Source organism: Elaeis guineensis, chromosome 9 (genome assembly GCF_000442705.2).
Source record: "Elaeis guineensis isolate ETL-2024a chromosome 9, EG11, whole genome shotgun sequence".
Lineage (NCBI taxonomy): Eukaryota > Viridiplantae > Streptophyta > Magnoliopsida > Arecales > Arecaceae > Elaeis > Elaeis guineensis.
The window spans coordinates 18284147-18303193 of record NC_026001.2 but is presented as its reverse complement, the minus strand read 5'-3'; the positions used below and the strand labels follow the sequence as shown (position 1 = coordinate 18303193).

The window sequence follows — 19047 nt, the reverse complement described above, 5'->3', positions numbered from 1 at the left end:
GTCTTAACAAAAGGCCACTAATGATTGTCTTGGTGCCAAAGCAATACTCCATAGTCCCTATTTAAAATAACAAAACGTGAAGCTAATCAAGATATTGAAACCATACCTGTCTTACAATATTAAAATCCATTGGTTTAATGTACGGATATCTACATATAAATATAGCAAATTTCAAAGCACCTCCAACAGAATTAGGATACTAGTCTATCTATAATCTTCCAATGCTCACTAAAATCTCTGACAGCTATGGTCCATCCACAACTGAAAGGTACCCTCCAACCATTTGCTCTATTTCTCTTTTTAAATTAGTTTGCTGACATTATACAGGAGATACGAGGAAAGACAAGAAATTAGGATCTATTTATAACTATTTTTTCGATATTATTTTATTTAAAAATATTTTGCTTTATTACATAAAACATCTCTTTTATTCTGTTGGTGTTTGTTACGGGGATTACTCGCTATCGGATCTAACCTCTTCTTCTCAGATCCCAGCCAAGCATCCATCGATAGTCTGATCGGACGAGATTGCTTAAGACATCAAAAGAAGGTCCGTGTGATAACCCGGCCCAATTGGCCCAGAATCAGCCCACAATCAAAAAAAAAAAAGAACGGAAGAAGACTCCCTTTAGGAGTCTTCTTCTCCAATGAATCCTGATCGGAGAAGGGTTCTAGGACCCTTAGAACACTAGAACCCTCTACAAATAAGCCTCCCTCTCCCTCTCAATTCTCCACCGACGATCGTTGAGGTCAAATTCCTCTCTTTTTCCCTTGGAAGCCACAGCACCCTCTTCTTGTGTTCATCGAAAATTGAAGGTCGAAGAGGCCACCGAAATTCAAGTAAGGGTTCAATCTTCCTTCCTCTCCCTCTTTTCTTTCTCCCCATGATTTTAGATCCCTCGCCGGCCATCGGATCACCAGAAAATCCATGAAGCGTGAAATCCCTATTCGATCGGCCACGTTTCTCTCTTTTCCGGCCACCGGTGCCGTCGATTTCAACGTCTCATTCCCGAGATTGGACCCCCATCCATCTCTCTCTCTTTTCTTGAGTGTTTGGCTGCCGGCGACCAACCCATGGTCGGAAATCATGAAGAAGGGACGGATCCTCTATTTTTTCGAAAAAAAAAAAGAAGGAAAGCTTGCCGACCGAACCCCGTCGCCGATCGGCTTTGCATGGTCGGCCGTCGTTGCCAGACCTCTGGCCAAGCCACCATCCCATCAGAGCCCGAGCCACCGAGGGGGGGGACCTCACGGTCTTCCCCTGTTTCGGCCCAAGAAGGCCGTAGGAAGAAGAAAAAAGAAAAAAAAAAGAAAAAGAAAAAAGAAAAAGAAAAAGAAAAAAAAAGGAAAAAGAAAAAGAAAAAGAAATAATAATAATAAATATATGTGAGAGAAATTTCTCTCATCTCTCTCTCTTAAGTCTTTCTCTCTCTAGAATTGGACTTCCTCTCTCTACCTTCTCTCTCTATTTTCTCTCTCTAGATTTTCTCCTTATTTTCTCTCTAGATCTTTTATTTTTTTTAATAAATTTTATCTCTCTAGGATCATTCTCTCTCTCTGATTGCATCACAGATCCTAGGAGAAATTTGAGATGAAAATATGATGATCTGAGACTGCTCCAAAATTCGTGCAGTAGATTGGATCTCGATCCGATCCTTATTCGAAATTGATAACATCGATCATGGTTAATCCATATTAAGTCACCCTGATATAACCTCTGATGATCTCAACCATGATTGCCATTTTGAAGAATACGAAGATTCTCTCTCCACTTTCTCTCTCTGCTTTCTCTCTCATGATCGACTTTCTCTCTCTAAGAAGGTCTATAAATCCTGTACCGAGTCATGCCTTTATTTTTTAAGGGTTCATATTGACTCTAACAAGATGATCCGAAGTTACTTTGATATCCGTGCTGTATGTCAACCTCATTTGATCATATCAAGGATCTTTCAAATTCATTATTAAAGAATCTTATGGATTGATCTTGACCTTAATTCAATATGTGCTTCACGATTTCTTGATCAAATCACTTAAATCTGACCCTCAGATCAGAGACCCTAAATTGCTCTGGTATCTGGATGGTCCGACACATCCGGTCAACAGTCCTCTTTCCTTATGATTTAATCTTGTTATATTTATGGAATAGAATTTGATAATGATTTGATATTTTAAATAGGATTAGCTGATTCTTCTAACGAAGTCTGAAGATCTAAGATGAATGAGGTAAGTAGATCTTATGCTCTTTATTTATTTTTAAATGATCATGTTTTTATGTAAAGAATTGCTATTGATGAAATCATAATTTTTTCATAAAATAAAGATCGGCATATGTGATATGAAAAAGTATGTTTTATTATGAGCATTGATTTCATGAATATGTCTTATGAAAATAGCATGATTATGAAGCATGAATTTTATTGTTTTTCCATCTATGTATATGTATGCTTTAAGAAAAAGATATAATGATTTCAAAGGCTCTCGGATGGCTACGAATGAATCCCTTCGGGAAGGTCGACATTCGGAGCTAGCATCCACACGAAACATGGCCCTGCCAACAGATATAAAGTTGGCACATGAATTAAGAACTCTGTCGATTAAGAAATATGGCCCTGTCACGGGTATAATAGTGACCTTAGCACGAATATCTGTGAGCAATATTTTGAAACATGACATAAATACATGATGAAAATGATTTACGATTCATGATTGTGAAATATACATGATTTATGCATGCATGATGAGTTTATAACTTGTTTTGTTATATGCTCTATGAAATGCTTTATTTTGTATTACCTGCTATGTTCTAAATATTGCATTATCATGAAAAACTTATATTTGATCCAATAAGAAAGCGCAAGTTCTACTTACTGGGCTAGTGTAGCTCATATTCTTTTTGTTTTCTTTTTGTTTGAACAGAGAAATAAGGTTAGGATCGGCAAAAAGAATCCAAGCTTGAAGATCTGCATAGCAAGCTTGAAAATTTGGCAGCAGAAGTTTAATTTATTTTATAATCATAGATTTGTAGTTATTTATGAATGTTGAGATTCGGATTAGTACTTGCTTTTGGATTTAGATGCTCTGAACCAATATTGGTTCGATTATTTGATGAATAATAGAATTGAATCTTTTTATTTGACGGATTTTAGATGATTATGATGGATTGGCTTCGTGTTATTGTGGGTTCCATCCCTCGGTAGCATGGCCGTGCTATGTCCCGAATTTGGGACGTGACATTCTATGGTATCAGAGCTTAGGTTATAATCATTGGGGATTATGATATAAATGATATAAATGATTAAGATATGATAGAATAATATCAGAGCTTAGGTTTAAGATCATTGAGATTATAAAGTGATATCAAAACTTTATGTATGATCAATAGGATATGACCGAGTGGAGTATAATGGATAATATCAGAGCTTAAGATTATGATCGTTAAGGATATGATAGAATGATATAAAGTTTAAGTTATGATCACTAGAGAATATGACTTAAGTGATATTTGAACTTAAGATTATTATTATTCGGGATTGTGACTTTAATGATATTTGAACTTGAGGCTAAGATCATGAGAAATATGATAGATATAAAAGAAAGGATTCAATAATTTGATTTCGAATCAATAGGTATTATGATGAAATTTATGTATAAGTGGCATATGATGTCTATAATAGAATTGACGAGTTATGTCTTAGATTTCAATTAGCAAGGTTAACCTGAGTACGAGATGTGTTGACCCTAGAATGAAGTGGGAGATATTGATATATTATGTTAGGTATATTTGATGACATTGGAATGCTAAACCTATATGGATAAAGGACATGATAACTTTGCTGATCCTGATGTTAATTTCTTTGCAGAGAAAAGTTGGTTTGGAAGTTGTCTAAATGATTGTAAGGTAAATCGAAGGTTAACTCAAATTAATTCTAGACATATTGGATTCTTGAGGAGTGGTGAAGCTTATGTAATAAATTCAAACATAGAAGGTGGATGAAGATTTAATTTTGATGTGCTATGCCTAAGAGATAGTAATGACAAGGAAACCTTAAATTTTATCCTAAATTGTATATGAAATCTGAAAGTTGGGTCTATCTTTGATTGATTTAATATACAAAGATACTTTTATTTTTGATAGACTTAGATAATTTGGTAAGTTGAGATCAGAGTGCGCAGCAAAAGCGTGATGGTCTGAATTAATTAGAAATATTAATCCTTTAAATCAAAAGATATTATGAAATATGTTAGTTATAAATAAGGAAGGATTTTACTGATAATAAATGGATGCTAGAGAGAAAACCTATCTGATCAAGGAAAGACTCAAAGCAGCATAGGATAGACAGAAGAGTTGGGCAGATAGAAAAAGAAGAGAATTGGAATTTCACTTCGATGATCATATTTTTCTAAAAGTATTACCTACAAAAAGTGTCATGAGGTTTGGAAGACATGGCAAGTTGAGTCCACGATATATTAGACCTTTCGAAATTTTGAGCCGAGTAGAAAATGTTGCTTACGAACTAGCTTTACCACCAGAATTATCTAAAGTGCACAATGTCTTTCATATTTCATCATTAAAAAAATTTATACCTAATCCAAATAACGTGATAAAGTATGAGCCATTGCAAGTTCATGAAGACTTAACCTATGAAAAAAAATTTCTTCGAATTATTGATCGAAAAGAGCAAGTTCTAAGACGGTGCATCATTCCATATGTGAAGATTCATTGGAATAATCATGAAGAGAGAGAGGCTACATGGGAGCTTGAAGATGATATGAAGACGAGATATCCACACTTATTAGAAAATGAAGGTATGTTAAATTTCGAGGACGAAATTTTTTTTAGGAGGGTAGAATGTGATAACCCGGCCCAATTGGGCCTAGAATCAGCCCACAATCAAAAAAAAAAAAAAGGGAACGGAAGAAGACTCCCTTTAGGAGTCTTCTTCTCCAATGAATCCTGATCGGAGAAGGGTTCTAAGACCCTTAGAACACTAGGGCCCTCTATAAATAAGCCTCCCCTCTCCCTCTCGATCCTCCACCGATGATCGTTGAGGTCAAATTCTTCTCTTTTTCTCTTGGAAGCCGCAGCATCCTCTTCTTGTGTTCGTCGAAAATCGAAGGTCGAAGAGGCCATCAGAGTTCAAGTAAGGGTTCAATCTTTCTTTCTCTCCCTTTTTTCTTTCTCTCCATGATTTTAGACCCCTCGCCGGCCATCGAGATCACCAGAAAACCCATAAAGCATGAAACCCCTGTTCGACCGGCCATGTTTCTCTCTTTTCCGACCACCGGCACCATCGATTTCGATGTCTCATCTTCGAGATCGGACCCCCATCCATCTCCTTCTCTTTCCTTGAGTGTTTGGCTGCCGGCAACCGACCCATGGTCGGAAATCATGAAGAAGGGGATGGATCCTCTGTTTTTTCGGAAAAAAAAAAGAAGGAAAGCTTGCCGGTCGAACCCCGTCGCCGACCGGCTTCGCATGGTCGGCCGTCGTTGCTAGACCTCTGGCCAAGCCGCCACCCCATCAGAGCCTGAGCCAATGAGGGGGGGACGTCACGGTCTTCCCCTGTTTCGGCCCAAGAAGGCAGCGGGAAGAAGGAAAAAGAAAAAGAAAAGAAAAAGGAAAAAGAAAAAGAAAAGAAAAAAAAAATAATAATAATAAATATATATGAGAGAAAGTTTCTCTCATCTCTCTCTTAAGTCATTCTCTCTCTAGAATTGGACTTCCTCTCTCTACCTTTTCTCTCCATTTTCTCTCTCTAGATTTTCTCTCTATTTTCTCTCTCTAGACCTTTTATTTCTTTTTATGGATTTTGTCTCTCTAGGATCATTCTCTCTCTCTGATTGCATCACAGATCCTAGGAGAAACGTGAGATGAAAATATGATAATCTGAGATTGCTCCGAAATTCGTACAGTAGATTAGATCTCGATCTGATCCTTATTTGAAATTGATAACATCGATCATGGTTAATCCATATTAAGTCACCATGATATAACCTCTGATGATCTCAACCATGATTGCCACTTTGAAGGATACGAAGATTCTCTCTCCACTTTCTCTCTCTACTTTCTCTCTCATGATCGACTTTCTCTCTCTAAGAAGGTCTATGAATCCTGTACCGAGTGATGCCTTCATCTTTTAGGGATTCATATTGACTCTAATAAGATGATCCGAAGTTGCTTTGATATCCGTGCTGTATGTCAACCTCATTTGATCATATCAAGAATCTTTCAAATTCATTATTAAAGAATCCTATTGATTGATCTTGATCTTAATTCAATCTGTGCTTTACGATTTCTTGATCAAGTCACTTAAATCTGACCCTCAGATTAGAGACCTTGAATTGCTCTGGTATCTGGATGGTCCGACACATCCGATCAACAGTTCTCTTTCCTTATGATTTAATCTTGTTATATTTATGGAATAGAATTTGATAATGATTTGATATTTTAAATAGGATTAGCTGATTCTTCTAACGAAGTCTGAAGATCTAAGATGAATGAGATAAGTAGATCTTATGCTCCTTATTTATTTTTAAATGATCATATTTTTATGCAAAAAATTACTATTGATGAAATTATAATTTTTTCATAAAATAAGGATCGGCATATGTGATATGAAAAAACATGTTTTATTATGAGCATTGATTTCATGAATATGTCTTATAAAAATAGCATGATTATGAAGCATAAATTTTATTGTTTTTCCATCTATGTATATATATGCTTTAAGAAAAAGATATAATAATTTCAAAGGCTCTCAGATGGCTATGAATGAATCCCTTCGGGAAGGTTGACATCCGGAGCTAGTATCCACACGAAACATGGCCCTGCCAACGGGTATAAAGTTGGCACATGAATTAAGAACTCTGTCGATTAAGAAACATGGCCCTGTCATGGGTATAATAGTGACTTTAGTACGAATATCTGTGAGCAATGTTTTGAAACATGACATAAATACATGATAAAAATGATTTACGATTCATGATTGTGAAATATACATGATTTATGTATGCATGATGAGTTTATAACTTGTTTTGTTATATGATCTATGAAATACTTTATTTTGTATTACCTGCTATGTTCTAAATATTGCATTATCATGAAAAACTTATGTTTGATCCGATAAGGAAGTGCAAGTTCTACTTACTGGGCTAGTGTAGCTCATATTCTTTTATTTTTTTTTGTTTGAACAGAGAAATAAGGTTAGGATCGGCAAAAAGAATCCAAGCTTGAAGATCTGCATAGCAAGCTTGAAAATTTGGCAGCAGAAGTTTAATTTATTTTATAATCATGGATTTGTAGTTATTTATGAATGTTGAGATTCAGGTTAGTACTTGCTTTTGGATTTAGATGCTCTGAACCAATATTGGTTCAATTATTTGATGAATAATAGAATTGAATCTTTTTATTTGACGGATTTTAGATGATTATGATAGATTGGCTTCGTGTTATCGTGAGTTCCATCCCTCGGTAGCATGGCCGTGTTATATCCCGGATTTGGGGCATGACAGTCTGAGTGTCCGAAATTAGGTGATGTTGCAACATTGGTCTTTATCCAACCTCCATCTCGGTCAATTGCCGATCCTAAGGTTAAAACCCGATCAACAATATCTGGTGACTCGTGTGCTACCCCTGCACCAGGATAGAACCTTGCCTCAAATGCCCGACCTATTTGGTAGTGCAGGTGGATTTTGAGACTCTCTAATAACCTTCGAAATGTGGGCATAACCTACGCTTACGGCTAACTAACTCGGTCAGTAGGCACGACTAACAACCCTGATTATGAGATAGTCAGTAAATTTTAACAACCTATCATGGCCTCGTAGGTCCTAACAGTCTAGCAGATTCTGGTGCAATAATCTACAATATCCTCTCTATATAAAAGAAATAAGAAGGGGACCCTCAGGTAAAGCTGAATTATGAACTGAAAAGTTAGCACTCTGCTCTTACCCGCCTCTCTTCCTCCTTTGACTATTCCCTAAATCCCGGCTAACATAAGCATTAGAAGGTCTTCTGTCGAGCACACATTAATGAGTGAACTTTCTTTACAGATCCCTCAACCATGGAAGGCAGCTCGTGTCAGCATGCTGACGTATCCAACTAACTTCCTGATGCCGCACCACTGGGTTTTATAGGCAACAGTGTTTATGAAATATAGAGTGTGATGGACAACCTCAACCTCTCTCTCTTCTTTTGAAGAAATTATTGATCAGAACTGTTTTATTATGTGAATCTTGGACCATTCAATAAAAAATTATCACATCATCCATTATTAAGAAATGGCACACTGTTATTCAAACTTGATTGGAATTTTGAACGAAAAGAGGGCAATGTTAACTATGGTTAGCTATTTTTGCTGTTTTGAATTGAAAAATATTTATTTTATTAAGAAATGGCATACTGTTATTCAAGCTTGATTGGAATTTTGAACGAAAAGAGGGCAATGTTAACTATGGTTGGCTATTTTTGCTGTTTTGAATTGAAAAATATTTATTTCTTTTGGATGATATGATGATTTTTTATGGGATGGTCCAAGGTCCATGAGGTAGAACGATTTTGACCAATGCTTTCTTCTTTCTGTTGGGACATCGTTTGGGAGATGCAATGAAGTGTGGGAGAATCAAGAACCTTGTTTCCTTTTGTAGCTGGCCGGATTAAAAGGGACAGAATTTATTATACAATGGAGGAACATGTGAGACAAAATCATAAATGAGCTAGGACTCTTTTATATGTATATGAAACATGCTTTAGTAACATGCAAATATTACTAAAAATATTCTCATCGTTCCCTTTTTATTGGTATCATGAAGTATGCCATTTAATGAAGCAAACTAAGTGATTGGCAGAAGATGTCTGACTAAATTTTCAGTGTTTTTTCTTTTTTTTTGGTCGACATTGCTTCCACTAGAAATATGATGGTCCATCATGATGCTAGTTAGAATTAAAATTAGGTGTATGTCATTTATATTTGGTATTATATGCTACTATTTAATAAAATCTTGTGTGATCCTTTAACTTATGTTTGGCATGGAGGATGAACCAAAGGGAGAATGGATGAGGGAGAGGATAGAAGGATTTTCCATATCTATTCTTTCGTGTGTTTGGTAAAATACGAAAAGATGGATATGAATGATTTTCTCTTTTATTTAATATAAGATAAATGAAAGAAATGATAGAAGATATTTGTAAGATATTCTTTTACTAAACTACTCTTTAATTAAACACCTCACTCCTCTTATGCTTCATTTATACTCACTCCTCATATGCTTCATTTATACTTCCTTGCACCTTCCTAATTTAGGAGGCTGTAATTAGTGCACCAGAATAGATAGGCAATTCTTTCTTTTCATATATCATTTCAAAAAAATTTTGAACCAGATGGAGGCTTTCCTTTCTTCTAACTTCATCTATTCTTTGTCCCAAAACCCTAACCAAGCACAGGGTAAATCTCATCGTTGTAGACTATGATGTTATCTACTGTCTTTTCCATTTTGAAATCCATCCTTGAATTGGCTCATACTCATTTCTCGTAGCTCATTGGCATGTGAACAAACAAATACTATCTCAGGACACCATAAGAAGGGTGATTATCTGATAAAAGATTGATTTTTTACAACTCTTTTATGTTGTCTGTCCTGTGATGGTGATTAAGAAGGAACATGTCTACTATGTTTGATCATAAAGTTTATACTTGATCATTCACATAAAACTAACTAATGGACTAATGCTTTTAGTGAATCTGCATTTGAAAAATGCTAAAATATCACATTTATACGACGAAAGAACTGACCCTTTCTATCAAATGTTGCACCAGACCAATAAAAATAAATTATGTCCTAAACTCTCTCTCGATATGCATTTGGTGATGATAGCTATCAATTTCTTTTGAGGACTCATTTGATTTGTAGGAAAAAAAAAAAAAGGGTAAAATGTGGTTAACAGAAAAATGAAAAAATATTTCATATTCGATTAGAGTTTTCAAAAGAAAAAAATGAAAAAATAATTTTTTATGATAATAAAATTTTTATATTTTATGAAAAAAAATTATATAGGACATGAAAAAGTTTAATTTTCACAGACTGAAAATTAAAATAATTTTATTTTGAAAAATATCCTTAAAAGTTAAAATATAAAATAAAATGAGATCTTTTTCTTTATTTAGGATATAAGATGTATTTTATATTTTTTTAAAAAATAGATATTTATATTTAATCAATATATTATTTTTTATGATCAATTAAATATATAAAAATTATTTTTTATAAACATTATATAGCTAGACATTATTTTTTTAATAAATGAAATTTCTTCCGCAAACCAGATGGACGGAGAAAATGATGATAATTATCAATGCAATGGTCGGGTGAGTAACCCCCCATACATCAGATGGGATGTTTTTAAATAAAAAAATTGTCACTGTTAAAATAATAAAATCCAACTACTCTGACTCATGAAAAATTTGCACAGCTCCTTTGCCCTTCTAAAGCAGGTGATGGCCGGTAGGCGTGAGATGTTGATAATCTAATCTAATTTAATCTATCTGAATACTATTCCGAATGCCAGTGAGAATAAATTAGAAATTGGAGTGGAGCAAAGAATCCTTTCAACTACAGAAATTTGAAGCATCATATATATATATATATATATATATATATATATGGTAGGGACAAAGAAAACCACGTCCACTTGGTCACCGAAAGAATGCATTTTTATGTTGTGAATTTAGCCATGAATCAAAACTATCTAAGAAATAGCTCATACCTACTCACATAGTTGAGACCGAGATATTATTTTTATTGGTATTATCATCATAATCATCATAATAATACTAACAATAATGCAGCTACTGATAAGAGGGGAAAAAAAAAAATGATGATGATAATTTTTATTATTTAATTCTCATAAACGAAGAAAAACTAATCTTTTCTAGCCCTGTACATGTATCATATATATATATCCACAATTTCAATGCCACCACCCCAACTTTACCAACCTTCTCTCATGGCGGAGAATGGCGTCAATCCTCCGTCGGCATTTCCTCCGTCCGTCGACCCGAGGAGCGGCTTTGACGGCGTCACCAAGACCTTCCGCAGCCTCCGCCCCGCCTTCACCCTGCCGTCACCCACCGTGCCTCTCTCCGTCGCTTCCTACGCCTTCTCCCTCCTCCCCTCCCCCCTCCCCTCCCACACTGCCATCATCGACGCCGCCACCGGCGCCGCCGTCTCCTTCCCCGACCTCCTCTCCCAGTCCCGCTCCCTCGCCGCCTCCCTCCGCGCCCACCTCGGCCTCTCTAACGGACACGTGGCGTTCATCCTGTCCCCCAACAGCCTCGAGATCCCCGCCCTCTACCTTGCGCTCCTCTCCCTCGGCGCCGTCCCCGCCCCCGCCAATCCCGCCTCCACCCCCGCCGAGATCGCCAGCCTCGTCCGCCTCTCCAACCCCACCGTCGCCTTCGCCGTCTCCTCCACCGCCGCCGCCCTCCCCCGCCACCTCCCCACCTTCCTCCTCGACTCCCCGGAATTCCACTCCTTCCTCACCTCCACCGCCACCTCCACCGCCACTCCGGCGGCGGAGGTGCGCCAGTCCGACGTGGCGGCGATCCTGTTCTCCTCAGGAACAACGGGCCAGGTGAAGGCGGTGAAACTGACGCACCGGAGCTTCATCGCGTTGGCGGCCGCGGTTTATGCGATGCGCCGGGAGGGACCCCCGAAGGCGATGCTGCTGGCGGCTCCGATGTTCCACATGATGGGGTTCGTTTTAGCTCTGAAGGGGGTGGTGCTGCTGACGACGACAGTACTGATGGGCGGAAACCGGGCGGGCGCAACGGAGATGCTCCGGGCGGCGGCGCAGTACAAGGTGACGGAGATAACGGCGGCACCACCGGTGGTGGTGGCGATGGGGCGGCCAGAGGTGGTGGCGGGGCTTGACTTGTCGGCGCTGGAGCGCGTGGTCTGCGGCGGCGCTCCGCTCCACCCGGCGTCGGCGGAGCGGTTCATGGCGAGGTTCCCTCGCGTGAAGCTCTCCCAGGTAAACGTGAAATTATTAGGTGGATCAGGTGCACCGCCCGAAATGATGTGACCCGGTTTTGGGACAATAAATTTCGGTGGCCAAAGTGACAATTTTACCCTTGGGTGTTCCGGAAACCCATTTTGCAATCTATTAAGTGCAAGATTTAGGGAGCGAATCATAAAATTATATATGGAGCTTGGATCCCTTGGAGTTTGGGTTGGAACTCAAGAGGTTCCATTTCAAATTTTTATGGGATATCTGTGAATTAAAGAAATGATATGTGATTGAAAGCCATGGTACAATGTATTAGGAAACATATTTGCCAATCCACCATGAAAAGCTAAGCCTTTTATTTAAAACCAGCCTTCTAAAATTCAATCTTGAATGGCAGAGGATCTCGACTAAAGTCTGCTATATCAAGCATAGATCCATGTTGGTTCCAATGAAAGACTAATCTAGAATTGACCAAATGTCGATTTGTTCCTAAAATATAACCGAATCAGTTGGTGCAAGAAAGCTCAACTTGATTCGATCAAGATCAGATTGGTTCAAATTGATTCTCGGATTACCTAAATATTTTAAAAATTATTAACAAATATTTAGTTTTATTCGAAAAATAAATTAAGAATGGAAGAAGCTGGATTATAAAAAAAATAATATATAATGTATTCAAAGGCATCTATGATAAACAAGATCGAGATTGTTTAAATATCTAGAATATTACATGTTAGCAAATGGCTTATAATGGAACCCGGCAAGACTTGGACATTTATTCATATATGTACTTATTTTGACTGATCTTCTAAATCTCTGATCTTTAAGTGATGATGAACAGAATTTACAAGTACCATATGTTTAACATGGTGTGGACCATGGAAAGGATTCAATAGCCCATGCTAATCAATCCTTCACATGTTTAGGTGTTTATGATCAATCCTTTCCACGGTATGGACCATGGAAAGGATCCCATCCACAGCTTGCATGTCATGTAAGAACATTTGTCTCAGGGATGAGCTATATGTTCCCTAAAGACAATGCAAACGTTAGCTTGCTCTATCTACTTATCTGCCTTTATCCATCCTCTGCCATCAGCTACAGATATGCAGCCTGTGAAGTTAGCTTGGCATCTATCAAGGCTGCTTTTTCCAAGTATGTCCGCACCAATGTCTAAAAACATTTATCTTGCTTCTTACAAGATTATTTGAGACTTTTAAGATACATATATTTCTTAGATTAGGTTTATTAATAACACTAACCAAGAATTAAGTCACATTTTTCACTATTTTACAATCAATCCACCTTGCCTTTCAGGCTTTACGCAGTTTTAGTAGGCTAGATTTGAACATCCTCATTTGATTTATCCAGGGGTATGGTTTAACTGAGGGAGGAGGAGTTTCATTATCGATCGGTCCTGATGAATGCAGTAATGTTAGGTCTGCTGGACGTCTCCATTATAATGTTGAAGCCAAAATTGTAGATACTGTCACTGGTGAGGCTTTATCAGTTGGCCAAGAAGGTGAATTATGGATTCGAGGTCCTGCCATTATGAAAGGTAATTAGTATGGTGCATGAGCACTTGATCATACAAGGTACAAATTAAGATGGTGCTAATAGAAACCTGGGGGTTCACTGCTTGGTGCAATGGTAAAGACTTGCAGTGACAAGTGCAATGACACGATCGAGTCCTGGAGTAGCCACTTTGTGCAAAAAAAGGCCAAAGATTAGGTCTGTCTCCAGTTTGCCCCCTCCAGGATCCTAGATTATCAGGAAAATAACTGATTATGTAGGTGATGTTTGAAGGCCTCTCTTGCTATTTTACTACATTACATCCAGTATTTAGTCGATGTTTGTTGTTAGGTTATGTTGGTGACGATGAAGCCAATGCTTCGACCTTTGATTCTGATGGTTGGCTGAAGACAGGTGATCTGTGTTACTTTGATCATGACGGTTTTCTTTACATTGTGGATAGGTTGAAGGAGTTGATTAAATACAAGGCTTACCAGGTATGTGATTGCTTATCTGCAGATTTTATTCGAGCTTGGTTTACATACAGACTTACTCATTTAGCATTATTTCCATGTTGCAGGTTGCACCTGCTGAATTGGAGCTTTTGTTACAGTCCTTACCAGAAATCATGGAGGCTGCTGTAGTTCCGTAGGTTTCTGAACATCAGAACCTCACCTAATTACCAAACTTGCCTCTCTTTTTTTTTTTTCGACTTATAATTTTGGTGGATAGAAAAGGTATAAGGTATTAGAGATTATTGCATAGTAATTCAAGATAATAAATTAGAATTGATTTATGAATATGATTTATCAAATATTAATTAGAGAGATAATATTCTAATCATATTTCACCTGGAAAGAGTATTCTATCATAACCATTATAATGTTTTGGTAAAAGTTCTCACTAAATATGTGTTCCTAAGTCATTATGTCGTTTCATGAATTAGCTTACTTTTAAATATTTCTTAGTTCTTAAATTATCGTAATTCTACACTCTTAGTAATACCAACAAAAAAGTTTGCCACTCTGTGCTCCTTTTTGAAGATTACATGCAAAAAGTTTCATTTATCCACAAAATTTCATTTCTAATGCTTATATGGTATCATTCCTTTAGCTTCTCCGAAGCAAATCATGTTAAAAAAATTTGATTTCTAGTTAAACCTTTATGGCATTTAGCAGTTTCTAATTTTATTGTGCATATACTGTGTATACAAGACATGATTTGAATATTCATTAAAACATATTTATAACATATATGATGCACTATCTTTGTGAAAGTCAACATCTTAATATGGTTATAATAGTGGAACCAGCATATTTTTTTCCAGAAAAAATGGATACTGTAAAATTTTAATTTATAAAGATAATAGTTAATCATGGTCAGTGATTTACTACGATATGCACTTGCGCTGGCTGCTTTAGGCTTGCTTTAGACATATTAAGAATTTCTGTTATAATTCCCCACCATCATTTGATGGTCATTTGACAGTGAAAGGTAGAAGGTGTAAACTGGAAAGAGCTATCTTCGAGCCGCTTTCAATTCAATGTAGAGATTAAAAGTACTACATAATTTGCTCTATGCTTTGCTTCCTATCATTCTATGTTTGAAAATAATAGGTACCCACATGAAGAAGCAGGGCAAATACCAATGGCATTTGTGGTGAGACAACCAGGAAGCAACCTCAGTGAAGCAGAGATTATTGATTTTGTTGCAAAGAAGGTGTGCTTTAAATATGAAAACTTGAACTTCCAATCATTCTTTCTTTTATTGTTTTTTTTTTTTAATGAAATAGAAGTGCTTATACTCAAGGAAACAAAGCTTAATAAGGCTAACAATTATATGTTTCGATGCATTTGCTATAGGTTGCACCATATAAAAAGATACGTAAAGTCGCATTTGTTGACTCAATACCAAAATCAGCAACTGGAAAGATCTTGAGGAGGGAATTGAGCAAACAAGCACTTTCTAGCTCCATATCTAGATTATGATCCGTGTTTCATGTCTAGATCATGATGTCTTTTATTGTAACAATCTCCTATAAACTATGAGTTTCAGGCATAGCAACGGTGCATCCTAGCACTTGCTTGATTGGTAAAAGCTTGAAAGGATCGTGTTTCATTTGTGCCTTGTGTTAAGCTTTTGTGTATTTGATTAATAGCAGTGAACATTTATCGAGGAGAAGGATATTAACCTTTCTGAAAAGCTATATCAAAGCTCTTCAATGTTGGAGTTGGCACATCCCTAGGACAGGTCTCTCTCTGTTTTTTTTTTTTTTTGGTAGCATGCAAAGGCATTATTATTTGTCTTTTTATGTGCCATACCTCATTGTCACCTATTTGGAACAGTTGTATGAATTTATCATAATTTGGCTTTTTATGACAAATTGGAATCTCAATCGAAGTCAAATCCTACCAAGTAGTAATTATGTACAGCATACAAGTCAATTATATATGAATTGAAGACAAATATATATTGGGTTGAGTAAGGCTACGTTAGGTTAGAGTAGAGATGGCCAATTATGACCCGGTTTACAGTCGATTTGAGATAAACAGATTTAGGTTAGGCATAAATAGGCACCAATCATAAGCAAGTTGATCTTAACCTATTTGTTAAATAGGTTATATTCGGGTTTAGAGTCCCAACCAATCTAACCTATGTCAACACATTGATAACTGGATTGGGTCAATATGATTATGATCAACCTGTTTAAGACATGTTTCAACCATTTGATGCCTATTTAAGATTGAAGCTTAATCCCAACATAAGATGTGGTCAGCTTAGGATTTTTTGAGCCAAAGCCTAATACAAATTTAATTGAATCTTTATAGAACACTCATTAATAACTAGTTTGGGTGGGTAAGTTTGGGTTGAGCCCAACTCAAGCTGCACCCCTGGATTTATTTCTCCTAAGATTATCTATAGGCAAATTCTTTGTGCACTGCCGACGTGGAGCGCAACGTCTTATCAAATTGGTCCACGTAGTCATTGCTTTCCAATGCGCATTTAATGCTCGTAGATCGATTTTTTCGTTTAAAAATTTTGTATGATAAAAATACCCCTATTTTTTGGTAAAATTATGACATCCTATGTCTATATTATAACATCCTGCATCCAGAAAATCATAATTTTTGTCCACAGAATGTCATAATATAATACAGGATGTCATAATATACACGGGATGTCAAAATTTTTTTCAAAGAACGGGAGCATTTTCGTCATTCAAAATTTTCAAATAAAAAAGTAAAGCTGCAGGCATTAAATGCACATTGAAAAGTAGTTGGATAAAAATATCTCTTTCATATTATGATATACTGGACCATATTATAACATCCGAGGTTATAATATGCTCCAGAATGTCATAATTTTTTTCAAAGGATAAGGATATTTTTATCATACAAAATTTTTAAAAAAAAAAGACAGCGATAACTATATGGATCAATTGAATAAGATGGTGCACTCCACGTCGGATTTTCTACACCATCAGTGCACAAAGAATTTCTCCTATCTATATCATTGCTTTCTTGTCCTTATCAGGGGGGCAAGCCTTCTCTTTCCCCATCATAATCTTCTGTGCCTCGTTAGTCCTGCACCATATTTCCTTAGAAGTACTTTTCTTAAGTTTCATTTTCACGAGAAACTCTGTTCCTACTTTTTCATGTTTCTATCTTCTAGATATTTGCCTCACACCAAACACCTATATATGAATCTGATTGTAGCAAATTGGTTGTTGAGGGGGACTTTGTCACTATAGTGGATTGGATCAGAAAGCAAGCATGGGTACCTACTATCCATCTGCTCTTGCACGATATCTAGCGACTATTGGGAGATTGTGCCTCAAATATTGCATCAAGCACATATATCATGAGGCCAATAGTACCTTAGACTTGATGGCCTCATTTGTTCCTAAGCACTCAAGAGGTGTTTGGTGGACTGATTTGCCGATACATCAATGTAATTATGCCACATCTTTTTTTTTCAATTTATTTTTGTTGTATTTATACTAGATTTGTATATGATTACTGTGCCTTATCACAAAAAAAAAAGAAAAGAAAAGATGAAAAAGAAGAAGAAGGAGAAGAAGGGTGAATCAATACACCCCTTATCTCTAAATAACTTAGGTTGTATTTGGTGCATCACCAGACAATCTTGGAAGGTAACCTGGATTGCCTTCAAGATAGATTGCCACCATTAAATTGTCAGCAATGTTGATTATTGTATTTGGTACATATAAGTAATGTTGCAGTAAAATTACTGAAAATCTTGATTGATACGTTCAGTATGACAATCAGATTATCAATAATATGAAATCAAATTCTTAAAATACAAACTTAACCTAATAATAATAAAATATTATATTATATTATTATATAAAATAATATTTATATAATTAATATAATATAATATAATATATTTTAATATAGTATCTTATAATATTATATTATGATATTATAATAAACTATTATAATATAACATATTATACTATATTATTATATTTAATAATATTATATTATATATTATGTTATATTCATAAAAGATATTATTATAATATATTATAATATAATAGTATAATAATATAATTAATATATTGTTATATAGAATAATATTTATATAATATATATATTACAACTTATTAATATAATATATAATATTATATGATAATATAATAATAAATTATTAAAATATAATATAATATACTATATTATTATATATAAAAATATTATATTATATACTATATTATATTAATATAAGATATTAATATAATATAATATATATTATTATAATATATTATAATGATAATATAATAATATAATATTAATGATATTTATATCATTAATCTAATATAATATAATATATTTTAATATAGTATATTATAATATTATATTATGATATTATAATAAACTATTATAATATAATATAATATAATATACTAATATAATATATTATACTATATTATTATATATAATAATATTATATTATATATTATGTTATATTAATAAAAGATACTATTATAATACATTATAATATTCATATATTAATATATTACAATATATTATAGTATAATAATATAACAATAAAATTAATATCTTGTTATATAGAATAATATTTATATAATATATATTATAATATATTAATATTATATATAATATTATATGATAATATAATAATAAATTATTATAATATAATATAATATGCTATATTATTATATATAATAATATTATATTATATACTCTATTATATTAATATAATATAATATATATTATTATTATAATATATTATAATAATAATATATAGTAATATAATATATATTATAATATATTATCATATACTATATTATTGTAATATAATATAGTTACTATAAAAATATAGTAATGATATAATAATAGTATATTATATTATAATATATTATATTATATTATTATATATAACAAGGGGAGAGTGAGAACTGCCAGGGGAGGGGAGGTGGAGGGATATTTTTGTGTGATTTTTTTTTAGAGATAATTTTGTCCAAAAATTTTTTTGCAACATTGCCA

General features: G+C 34.8%; 1 protein-coding gene across 1 annotated transcript; it reads left to right on the top strand.

Moving 5' to 3' along the window:
* Positions 1–10976: 10976 nt before the first annotated feature.
* On the top strand, positions 10977–15634 carry LOC109506240 (4-coumarate--CoA ligase-like 7). Its single transcript, XM_019852740.2, has 6 exons — positions 10977–12028; positions 13376–13562; positions 13868–14013; positions 14097–14164; positions 15133–15235; positions 15379–15634. The coding sequence occupies exons 1-6, from the start codon at positions 11003–11005 to the stop codon at positions 15502–15504; spliced, it is 1656 nt and encodes a 551-aa protein (XP_019708299.2). The 5' UTR covers positions 10977–11002; the 3' UTR covers positions 15505–15634.
* The last annotated feature ends 3413 nt before the right edge of the window (positions 15635–19047 follow it).

Excerpts from the sequence above, each read along its gene's own strand:
- LOC109506240 (XM_019852740.2), top strand. The coding sequence starts at position 11,003 with ATGGCGGAGAATGGCGTCAATCCTCCGTCGGCATTTCCTCCGTCCGTC. Across the intron at positions 13,563-13,867 it reads AGGTCCTGCCATTATGAAAG|GTTATGTTGGTGACGATGAA; the intron begins GTAATTAGTATG and ends GTTTGTTGTTAG. Across the intron at positions 14,165-15,132 it reads ATGGAGGCTGCTGTAGTTCC|GTACCCACATGAAGAAGCAG; the intron begins GTAGGTTTCTGA and ends TGAAAATAATAG.